This window comes from Acanthisitta chloris, unplaced genomic scaffold, assembly GCF_000695815.1.
Source record: "Acanthisitta chloris isolate BGI_N310 unplaced genomic scaffold, ASM69581v1 scaffold26655, whole genome shotgun sequence".
NCBI classification, from domain to species: domain Eukaryota; kingdom Metazoa; phylum Chordata; class Aves; order Passeriformes; family Acanthisittidae; genus Acanthisitta; species Acanthisitta chloris.
This window is the reverse complement of record NW_008674684.1, coordinates 22,240-34,533: the sequence shown is the minus strand read 5'-3', so window position 1 is coordinate 34,533 and position 12,294 is coordinate 22,240. Positions and strand designations below refer to the sequence as shown.

At 50.8% G+C, this 12,294-nt stretch overlaps 1 protein-coding gene across 1 annotated transcript in view; it reads left to right on the top strand.

The window, feature by feature from the left end:
* The first annotated feature begins 2,944 nt into the window (after positions 1-2,944).
* The window catches only part of LOC103802910 (epidermal growth factor receptor kinase substrate 8-like protein 2), a 28,350-nt gene continuing 19,000 nt past the window's right edge, over positions 2,945-12,294 (top strand). The window contains 1 exon segment of the mRNA XM_009075441.1: positions 2,945-2,993. Coding sequence (XP_009073689.1) covers positions 2,945-2,993 — 49 coding nt within the window.

Below are 12,294 nucleotides of genomic sequence, written 5' to 3'. Positions count from 1 at the left end.
CTGCTGGAATAACCTGGATTTCAGTCCATTAAGGACACAGCCGTGGGGCAGTAAGTGAAAGGGAGCCAGGAATATGACATTAATATGCAGAAACATTCCCAGCTATCATCAGCCGTGGGACTGGAGTGATTGGGTGGTGCAGAGTAAACAGAGCAGAGCGGGGGCTTTTAAGAGCGCGTTCCCTTTTCCAGGTATCTTATGCTAATGCACAGGGAGATCTGGGAGATAGGAACAGTTTGAGGACTGTAAAAGGAAACCAGCAGACAGCCATTAACAGAGGAAAAATTCACAGGTACCCAAGCTTGGGCACAGAGATGGGTTTTATTACAGACAGAGGGATTGGCAGAACACCAAGTTTCTATTCTAATGTGGATATGAATTTTTACCTGAATTTTTACCAATATTAACCACAAGAGAGATAAAAAAGGGAGAATTTAATGTACTAGCTGCTAAAAGGCCCTTGAGAATAATTTCTAGCAGTGTCTCAGTGCAGAGGCATGTCACTGTGACAGAAGACAGGCTGAAAGCTGTAAGGCTGAGCCCAAAACATGCCCAGTCTGTGCACACATGTGCTTCACTTGGAGAGCTGCATCTCCACACTACACATCCCTCTGACAGTTCTGATAACATCAGTGAGAAAACTGTCTCTGCCCTCACCTCAGGGTGAAACACAGGGGAAAAAATACCACAAACTAGTGTTTCCAACACCAGGAATCAAAACGGATACATAGGGAATCTAGGGCAGCTCTGCTGATGATACAATAAGCCCTGCAGCACACAGTCAGCCTCCAGAGGGGAAATCCCAGGTGCTGGGGATAACTCCAAAGTGTTCCCTGGGGATTACACACACACACTTTAGCCTCAATTCAATTAAAACAAACTTTTGCAAGCTAACTGCACTGCCTGCCCTTGGCACATGCAGCCCCTGGCACACACCAAGCATGGAGATCCCCTCATAGGAGATCCCACTGAAGACACGGATGAATTTCTTTCTCCAGGCCAACCACGAGTATTTTAAAGCCAATCCTTGGAGTTCTGACAGTCCTACCACGAGGTGAGCAGGGTCTGACCCAGGCACAGTGTGCCCAGCCCATGGGCAGGTGCCTCTGAGCTTTTCAAAATGAATTTAAAAAGCCTTTAAGACTTGTCTTGGCTTCCATTCAGCTCACACTGGAGCAGAGGTGAAGATCTTGGATGCCAATATGAAACATCCCCTGAGATTTTATTATACCTTGTTTTCCTTCCTTTTTTTCCCCCTTGCAGTTCTGCTCTCAGGGCAGTGCCTGGATCTCTCTCACATCTTCGCCCACACTGTTTTTAATTCTTCTCTGAAAGAGGAAGGAAAAACTGATCTGAGCCTGTCTGACCCTCATGAATCACTCAGCCATTGCAGTACATTTTCATCCATCCCTGTGCTGCCAGTAGAGCAGCATCCACAGTTACTCCACTTTTCTCTACGTGGGCAATACCCTTGTAAAGATACTTTAACAGCTGGTATAGAGCTTAAAATTGCCACATAACAAAAGCTAATGGCACTCTAGACATGAAAAATGACTCGGGACAGACAGCCACAGGGATCCACGAGAGACTGCGAAGGCAAAGGCCACTCCAGTCCCTGAAACAGACGTGCTGGAATGCCACAAAGTCAGGGTGTGCCTGGAAGGGATGGGCAAGAGGGAGAGGTGGAAATAGGTTTTGAAAAAGCATCTTAGGATGTGTCACCTTCAGCCCAGGTCAGAGCTGTGAAAGCTGTCTGGGCCACAGGGCAGAGAGTGGTGAGGAAACTCCTTCATGCTCACCTGTCTCCTCTGTGTGCTTGGAGACCCCAACTCGGAGGGAGGGAGGGAGGGCAGCACACACATGGATAGATCACCTGATAGCGTGTTCTGTAACCACTGACCCTGTCTCTTCTGCATCTCCTGCAGTTGCCTGTCCCGTGAAGCAACATGAGTCACAAGGGATCCCTCAGCAGCAACCCTGGCTCGTCAAAGTAAGTCCCTGGTGTTTGTTTCACCCTTCCTGGGCACCTCACAAGCTATAGCCATGGTCAGCATCACTGCTCCACACCTCACCTGTCCTGCACACTGTGGCTTGCTAATGCCACGTTAGGTGGAGAGAGGAGAGGGACACCAGGACCTTCTTTATCTGCAGCCTGGGGGTTATGGCAGCCCACAGGACCTTTCTGACAGAGCCAGAGCCACCAGTTCTCTTCCTCCCACCTTCCTGCATGCTCCTGGTCTCTGGAAAGCAGAGTGTAGGTATATGAGCACTGTGAACCATTGCCTGCCTTGTTATGTCCTGGCTGCTCACTCCTACCCATGGCCCAGGCACAGGGGGTGGCCCTACATGGTGCTGCTTACAGACCTGACACCCCAAAACTCAAGTGTTTACACACAATTCCATCCTCCCACATTTTTACATGGGACATGTTCTGTATCCAAGCACCTGCCTTCAGGGGGTACATTTCCAATGGGTCCATTCATAAGGGATCTTAATCATGGCACTTACACTGCCTCAGGTTCAGGTGGACTCAGGTATAACGTGGAGGAGTCTCCATTTACCTGTAACAAGCCCACTTATGGCACACTGGGAGCTGCTGTCCTTCAGCCAGCCCCTCTGGAAGCACTGTCCTTCCAGGTGACACTGTGTGAGGGTAACTCTAGTGGGGACAGGCCTAGCTGGGCTCCTCCATCTCCAGTTTCCAGCCACTGGGCTCAGTGACATGTGCCTGCGGTGTGGATAACAGGTAGGGTTGCACAGGGAGCTGCCGGTACCATCGGACTAGGAAACGCTTTGCCTGGTGATTCAGAGGTGTATCACATCCAATAGATGTGATGAGAAGGAAGGACTGGTCTCTCTGGGACAGCTGCTGTGTGAAAGCTGATGTTAAAAAGCTTTGGGAGCTGATGGTTGATTTGTACCTTCCTTCTTTTCCAGTGGCAGCATGGGCAGAGCTGACGGAGCCTCCAAGCTGAGCGGAAAGGACCTGTATGGTAAGTCATGCCCACAAACACATCCAAAGTTTCCTACAGCAAAAATACTTCTAGAGAACTGGATATGGCTGTTGGAGAGTTTGAGGCTTGAGTTCAATCAAAGCCACATTAATCCAGAGCTCCATACGCAACAGGCTAGCCTGACCTGGCAGCACACACACACCTTAGTCTGTGCCAATACCTCCCACTGTGGGGACAGCTGGGATTTGGTGGGAAGAGACAAGCCAGGCAAAACATTGCTTCCCCTCACCCTGATCCTCCCCACTTCTGTTAGCAAGATCACCTGATAAAGGGCCTCACAAAAGAAAGACTGTCCTCAGCAGGTTAATGATTATCCTCTTCTAACTACTCGGTGAACCATGAAAACTCCAGTGCCCTTTGGCTCTTTGGAAGTGGAGGGAATGCGCAGGATGGGTGTTTGTGCAGAGCCCGAGAAGCAGCTTGTTTACAAACCACCACGGAGAACATTTAGGTACCAACAACAGTTATTCCTGGTATTAGCAGGTCTCTTACCCTGCCCAAGGTGAAGACTTGGCCTGTGGGGTGGGCAGAACAAGCAGAATGTCATGTGAGAAATAACTCCCTCAGTTATTCCCTGGACAAGAAGATGGGGCTATCTGGGGGGACACGAGCAGCTTTTGGGGGGTCTGAACCTGCAAACTGTCCCACCCGAGAGCTGTGGATTTACCTGGTTGGTGTTTAGTTGGGAACAAACAGGTTGTGTGTGCCCCTCCTTGGAGAGCCCCGATCAGAAATCTCCCTCGGCAGCTACAAGGTGGTTTATTTGTCCCTGGGAAGTGACTTTGGTTGCCAAAGGGTTTTGGCTGGGGGTTTATTCCTATGGAGTGGCCTGGAATAGTGACTTATCTCACCTGGGGAGAAGTGGGACAGCAGAGGCTGTACTTAGTATTAAACAGAGTCATCATTAAATTCAATTAGTTGCCAAGAAGGGAAACACAGGGATAAAGGCAGAACAGAAACTTGGGCTGTTGTGGTCTGGATGCTGCAGGATGGGCAGGTGCCAAGTAGGGGTTTGAACCTGGTCAGTCAGTTCTGGAGATGGAAGGACACGTGATGAAGAAGCAAGAGGATGAGGTGTGGAAATTGTGGGTGCAGGCAGCCCAGGGCTCTGAGCCATCAGGGTTCAGGGTGGGATCTCAAGGTGAGCCCAAGGCTGGAGGTGCCAGGCACAGGGAGCAGGGAGCATCCTGCCGTGCCGTGCTGCAAGAGCCAGCGCAGGGAGAGGCTGACACACTGCCTTTAAAACAAACACAGCTTCTCAAATAAGCACTTTTCAACACAGAATTCCATCTTTTACAATTTTTTTTTGCATGAACACACCCCAAGAGCAAATTTCAACAGGGTTGGGACCTCTTTGACCAAATTCCAGCAAACCTTAAATAAGGACTGTAAGTCCCTGGGCCAAATCCTCAAGAGGAGTAAATCAGTGCCTGTTATTTCCCTGCCACCACTGAAGCACAGAATGAGGTCTGCAGGCATTCCCTGCACAAATCCGTGGCTGTGGGCCAGCTCAGCCCCTTGCATGAGCACATCCAGAGGGATTTTGCTTGGCAGCGCTGGAAACCCACCCACTAATTCAGCATTGCTAATGAGCAAAGGGCACTCAGCACGTGTAAACCAATATTTAAATGTCTTGGTCCCCTTCCCACTTGGATCTTCCCTCCCCCAGCATTAATTTGTGCTGTGAGTGAGCTGGCACATTTGGGGGTGGAGGGCAGGCAAGAACTAAAATTCCAGGGAGAATTACGTTTCATAATGAAGCAAATCACACCAAGCTGAGCTGGCCTTGATTATGTGATTGCGACACTGCTAAGGGACATTTGGAGCTGACAAGACTTTCTGTATTTCCACTTTGTCTCAAACTGGACCCTCAGCCTGTGTATGCTGCCAGGCCTCCCAGAAATGAGTGCAGTGGCTCCCGCATTCCCAGCTCACAGGCATCTGCTACATCGAAAGCGTGCTTCAATGCATCCAGGTGTCTAAATATTATTCCTCAGTGAAGGAGGCTTTGGGTTTAGCTTCCCAAAGGTATTTTTTCTACAATACTAACTGGCCTGACATGACAGGGTGCCAACTACACGTGCACAACTGCTACCTGAGGGCCAAGGTAACCCCAGCATCAAGAGGGAGTTACTGGCAGTATCAAACCCATCTCAGGTGAGACCCTGGAGAGGGATATTTAAAATCATCATGGTGAGGCTGGAGCAGAGCAGGCAACTGGATGACAAAGGTGGGAGGTTGCTCTGAGGGGCTCAAGGACATAGTGTGAAACTCACAGGACCATGTAGGTCCTCAGAGGACATGGCCACGTGGCTGGTGACAGGTGGGGAGGATTGCTGTTCTGGTGTCACCCTTGGCCTGCTGAAATTGCCTTGATCATCAAGTATGTTGCCCACCACCATGTCTTCTTCACCGTGGTGAACAGAGAGGGATGCAGAGAGATAAGCAAAGGGAATTCTGCAAACAAACTGGCTTAAAGCCCTGAGATACCCTCCCCTGGCTCTATCCGTACCAGAGTTGGATATGCTTTCTAGTAGCTCAGCTGTCCTCGGTGGAGTTTCCTGGCTCTCATGGGAGCAGGACTCTCATCCTTTCCTCCCTCCTTGACAAAACAGCATCACATTTGTTCAGCTTCACATTCTGGAAGGGTCTGTGGCTGCGCAGAGCGAGCCCTGGCTCAGCTGGCAGCAGAGGGAATGGCTGGTACCTATCAAGTTGCCACCTTACTCACCACACAGCCACCAGCTGAATTAATGTTAATGCCCCCCATAAATAAATTAAGCTGCTTCTCTGCTTACACATGTCTGTTCTGAGCCCAAAACCTGCAGGGGGGGAAACCAGTGTGGCTCTGGCAGAAGCCAAGGGAAAGGCTGGCAAGAAGCATTTCTGCACAGAGCTTCCCACGGCAGGCTGCTGCCGCCCCTCACCGAGGTGACAGCCAGGTGGGTCCCTGTAGGTGCTTCCTCAGCTGCTTCCATGGCTGGTCAGACAGCACTGGCTCTCATGACAGATCAGGCAACACAGCCAGGGGAAAGGCAGAGTTGAGGGCAGTTTGATGGTTACAGTGATTTCCTCAGGGGCTGTGGGAAGGAGCAGCTCATTTGGCTACTGTGATGCTCAGCTGCCTTCCAGCATCCCTGGCCAAACCTGTAAGATGCAGCCAGCTGGCTCCAACCTGCCTACCCCATCCTCAATACACTAATTTCTGTGAAAAACCAAAACTTGTCAGGGCACAGGGCTGGAGAAGGGATTTTGGAGCAAGAGAAGCTGCCTGTGGCAGAAGTTAGGTTAGAGCAGCACAGTGCTGAGCAGCGATCACTTGACACTGCTCTCTGCCCGTAACCCAAGCCGGGTGTTGGTGCTGTAACAGGACACGGGGCACCAACACAAAGAGAAGAGCCACTTCCTGCCCAGTGTGGCCTTGGACAGGTATCATCTGCCTGGGGAGCCACAGGGAGAGAGACTCCACTGGCACCTGCAGCACCCATGAGCCATGGGTGGCTGCTTGGCCCTGGCTGGGCAGAACAGCTGATGGTGAAAGAGTAAATTCCATCTAATGATCACAAACCAACTCCTGGGGGTCTCCACAGACCTCCCTTGTATCCCAGCAGGGCCTCCAGCCTCCAGCTTGGTCCCCAGACTGTAATTCCTTTCTGCCAGCTCTCCTGCACCCTGCCCAAACCATGATCTTGTTCATAATTGGAGCTGGAGGACACATGGCTGCACAGTTATCAACGCCAGCACTGAGGTGCTGTTCCTTCCCCGCAACCCTCTAGAAGAGGATTTGAGCATAGAGTTAACACACTCTGGTATTGTCTGCAAGATATATCCCTGATAGGAGCAGTGGCTAAAACTGCTACAGTTGTGTCAAAAGGACTATGTCCATGCCTAAACACACAGGGATTTGGGCAACGTCCGAATGGTGCCACTCACCACCGCGTCTTTAAAGCTTTCATCCCACTGGAGAGAAAGCCGGAGGTCCAGCAAAGATCTAGCCTCCTTGCCCAAGCCATTAATTCCTCATCCCCTCCACTGCCAGCCCTGAAACACCACTTTGAGTTGTTTGGTGAAAGATAATTAGGCAGATTTCTTCCAGCTCTGGTTCTAAAGGCAAAAAGGAACATATGTACCCACGAGCTTCCCCTGTAGCTCCTCAGTATCCCAGTTATCCCTCTCCAAGCAGCCCTGGATGCTGCCCAGTGGACACGGTGCCGCTGTACACACGGCACTCCTGGCACACCAGGCACAAACACACAGTGTTCCTCCATGGACTCAGTCCTTGCACAACCTGGGGGGTGGCTCAGCTTTTTATTTGCTTTTCTGGAGTGGGCTGTGTCTTCAGCTAATAAACCAGGAATGTGAGTACCTGGGGCTGAGCTGTGGCCCCAGGAGGGTGCCCTGGAGCGTGCCCTGGAGGAATTCGGCAGCGGCGATAAAGCTGCTCCCTGCTGCCACAGCCCATTCACTCCTCAATGAGAGTCTCTTCATTCCCTCCAAGAGCTTCCAGATCCCTGTTCATTCCCTCCAAGAGCTTCCAGATCCCTGTTCATTCACTCCAAGAGCTTCCAGATCCGTCCTAGCACACCAGTCATGAATGAGAGCTGCCCCAGACAGAGATTCCTGGTGCCACAGCCACCAGCTCAGTCAGCTCAAGGAAAACAGAGCAGATAACTCTCTGGTTCCTCACAGACTGCTCCATAATTGTCCATCCCCCATATTCTGCTGTGCCTTCTGCCAAGCAACGGCTGGAAACAAATACAGGGAGAGCTGGGGAGGATCAGGGAGGATCCTGTGTGATAAAACTCCCTAATTAATCAGTGAAGGATGTGCGTGGAGGGGTGGTGGAGGCCCCGCAGCTCCAGAGTAACTGCCTTCATTTGCCAGAGACACCTGTTTACACCACAACTGACTTTGGCCCTGCACAGGAGAGTTTTGGTTTAGAGGAGTTCAGAAAGGAGATGGATAGAAAGAAATAGTATCTTGAGACCTTGGCACTAAAGATGTGGTTTGGCTTCCTGGACCAAGCTGATAACCCTGTCCCTCCAGGGTGTGCATCAATCCTGCTTTTTTTTCCCTCATTTGTTACTCTCTCTCATCCCTTCCACTCCTTAACATAAAGCCAAACAGGACACTCTCCCTTCCAGCCAAGGTTTTAGCGTCATCACTGGGATTTCAGCCCAGCCCTGAGGTAAAATCCACTTTGCACCTCTACAGTGGTCTGAGCTTCTCCCATTTCCTCACTGGTGCCAGTGGGAAGCATCATTCCCAAAGCACAGTTTATACCAGTGATAGATAACATTCTCTGAAGTTTTCCCCACCAGTTTTCTGACTTGGTTAGGAAAGGACTGAAGTGAATTCCATTAAGTAGTTATTTATAGGGGTTTTTTTCCCCCTCAGAGAAGTGTCTTAGGGATCACTGGGCCAAATCCTGAGAGGCAAGAGATGAGGCAATTTACCAGAGTGTGCTCACGTGTCATCCATGCTCAAATCATTCAAAACTTTCTGGATCACCCATGCCATTCATACAGCAAGTGTTTGGGATCAGCTCGACTGCTTCTGAGGCCACAGTGGATGCCACCAGCCACCTTCCTCAGAGGAACCAGGATCCCCATGCTAGGAATGCCCTTGCCAGACACCAAAAGGACAGGACAAAGCTGTATTGTTTTCCCATCTCTTTGGCTCTCTTGGCAGACAGAAGGGGAAAAGGACAATGGTGGTCACTGGGGCTCGTGCCAACTTTATCACCTTCGGATGTTTGCTGTACTGGTGCCACAGCCCTGGAGCTCTCCTTGCCCTTTGCACCCCAGCCTGTGTTATATCCAGAGTCCCCCACAGCCTCTGAAGGTCACAGCAGGACACACACAGAAGTGCAGATTGGTGTCTGAGCTAATTTGGGGAAAAGCATCACTATATTCCTGCAATGCTCATTTATCACATGGGGGTTATGCAAATTCTCGGCCTCCTGGGGCCAGGTTAGGGGTTGGATAACACACAAAGGTCTTCTCCATTCCAGGATTTTGTAGAAATGCCAAGTGCCCTAGTATGAGGTGTCAGATGAACCAGGAGGAAATTAGCTGCTGCTGCTAATGAGCCAACGTTCATTCATACAACATTCAGCAGCTCAAGGACAGGGCTGTGCAGAAGGGCAGGGTGGGAGCCACGCAGGACAGCTGACCTGATTTCTGAAGTCTTTCTGGCCAAGGGAGTTCTATTCAAGGGAAAGGATCTCCCTTGATCCAAGAGTCAAATACTCACAGATCTCCCTGAAGGCCTCATTTGTAAAATCATAGAATCTGGGAATGGTTTGGGTTGGGAGGGATCTTAAAGCCCATCCAGCTCCATCCCCTTCCAGGGACAGTGACACCTTCCACTAGCCCAGGTTGCTCCAAGCCCCATCCAAACTGGCCTGGAACACTTCCAGGATGGGGCAGCCACAGCTTCTCTGGACAGCCTGTGCCAGTGCCTCACCTCCCTCACAGCAAAGAATTTCTTCCTAAAAGCATATTGGGATCAGCCCAGCACAACCAGAGCCAGATTTAAGCTAAGGCAAATAGTGAAGCGTCATGGGAAACTCTGCAGGGTTTCACCACATTGTTTGGAAGTAAACAAGCCCAAACCCCTCTTTCTTTAAAGGAGCCACACTCCTCAGATTGATGTGGCCCAAGACTGATTCCTTTGTGATCTGCAGCCCGGACCTTTAATTCTCCCTGTGTTTAAACCAAAATAAGTGCTAGGCAAGCAGGAGATTTCAATGTTTTGGCACCCTGCTGTCCCCAGAAAGCCTGACTGCTTCCAGACCTAGTGGCTACATCTGTGGATGCCAGGAGGAAACACAAACAAAAAAGTTTCCATGGGTGTGGGGACCAGGTAGAAGCCAAGGAGACAGAAGGGATTTCAGGAGAAGGAATAAGCAGACATCTTAAAGAAAGGGACAGGAAGGAGAATATGAAGAACCACCCCATTTCTCGTCCTGGGCAGCTTCTGGGACCTCACGTGAATGGCGTCATGAGATAAAATAGAGGCACTTTGTTCTAGTTCTGTGACTCTTGGAGGTAATGCAGAAATTCCCCCAGGGAAAATCAACAGAGGGAGGGGAAACATCTGCATTTCTCCCTGTCCCAGGGCTTGCTGCTGTCTGGAAAAGGCTGCACATGGCTGAAGGGACCTGTGCTCTCTACACTCACTGCGTATAGGAGATCGAAGTTGGCCTATGCAGAGCTCTGAGGTTTTGACCAGTCCCAAAATTTCTAGAGGCTTCTCCAAACATTTTCTCAGAGGTGCATGCTGAGATATGTGATGTGTGCAGCTTCTTTGAGCTTGGAAGAAGGGGCAAAGGCATTGGAGGGGACCCCAGAGAGTCTGAGGGCAACCAACTGCAGCCCTGACCACTGCTACAGCTCCATGGGCTGTTCTCCTACCAGGAACACAGCCCTGTGCTAGCCTCCCTCTGGAAACCTCATCCCCCTGGTATTCCTTCTCTTCCTCATGGACTGCCAGCTCCTGTTGCAGCTCTGCACCCTTCCTCTCAGGGCTGGAGATACTTGTCTGTCCTAATGTAAAACCCCTTTGTTCCAGACCACCCACTTCAGCCTTTTGCACTCCCATTTTAAAAGGAGGGGATGGGATGTCTTAAAATCCAAATCTGTCTCCATCCCACATGGATGAGGTGTTCTCATTTCCATTAGTGTCATCTATTTACACAAGGAATGCTTGGGGAAGGAATTGAGGTTACTGAGAGAAATAGAGTGCCTCACATCAGCCCTGAATCCCTATGGGATGCACTGCCTGTGCCCTGCCCCAGACCTTGCCCCACATTCCAAGTAGGACAGGCTGCAATTAAAGCACCCAGCAAACAGAAAATGCCACTGAGCCTTCAGGTGGGAAGTGGCCATGCTGCAATGTTAGTTCATTTATTCAAGGTCACTCTGGAATGGCTGAGCTGGGCTGCATGTCTGAGGTCCTTCCCCCTCAGCTATGCTCACTCCACCTCCGAGTTGGGGCTGGTGGTGTATGAGACACCAGCTTGGAGAGCTGCAGTCTCCATTAATGCCTTTGCCATCTCTCCCACCAGTAAATTAGCGTTCCCACCGTTTCTACTTCGGAACAGCAGCCACTTCAGGGCTACCAGGACTCAGCCAGAGGCAAAGCACAGGGCAGCCACGGGCAGAGATACAAGGTGTGAAGTACTTGGGTGTCCTGCCAAGCTCACGGCACTACTCAGCCTTAGAGAGTGTTAGACAAGTGTTAAAAAGCTTTGGAAATCAGCTTGAATACAGGCTCCAAATGAGAGCAGCAGCTCTTTCCACGTTTGCTGTCTCTGGGATATCTCTGGGTACTCAGCACGCTCCTGCAGCCGTGGGCAGGACTGCACCAGTGCTCAGCCCTATGTACCATCAGGAGCTCGATTTAAAAGCTCTTCTCTTGGCCAAGGAGAAAGGTGAAATCCCTAAGGTAAATCCCAAGGAAAGGCAGTGCTTGTTCTGGAGAGACACCTGCTGGCAGTGCCCGCAGTGCGCGAGCTGATCCTAACTCCTTCTCCCGTGGAAGCCAAGGAGAAGTCAAAATATAACAGATGCAGGGGGAATCTGAGGGGAAAAGCTCACACTTCCAAGGTGGAAGCCAAAGGGGAATCATGCTGCACACCTGCACGTGTCCCAGGCCCTGATTCCAACTCCATTTTTCCATCTGCCTGACCCAAACCAGGGCAGGTTGTGGGAGTTAGAGCACCTGACAGACACTGAACGAGGAAACAGTGCCAAAGACTCCTGGAATGGTTTAGGTTGGAAGGGACCTTAAAACTCATCCAGGTCTACCCTTGCCACGGGCAGGGACACCTTCCACTAGCTCACATTGTTCCAAGCCCTGTCTAACCTGGCCTTGAACACTTCCAGGAGTGGAGCAGCCACAGCTGCTCTGGGCAACCTGTGCCAGCACCTCACTGCCCTCACAGAGAAGAATTTCGTCCCCAAATCCAATCTAAATCTCCCGTCTTTCAGCTTAAAGCCATTAAAACCCAGAGTCCAATATACCTGAGAGGCTGGAGCTGGTTCAGTCATGGACGGGTTTTAACCACCCTCCCTGCCAGCACTCCGATTTTAGGACAGCCAAAGAAATGCCAAATTCCTACTAGATGTGAGGTAAAGCAAAGGAAGTTGAAACAGGAGCATTCCAGGGACTAGAGGGGCTGGCCCCAAATCCCATCCCATCTGCAGGACAGATCTAGGCATGAAGCTGCATGTTACCCACAGGGACATTGGCAGGAATCCTGGCAATCGGTGCC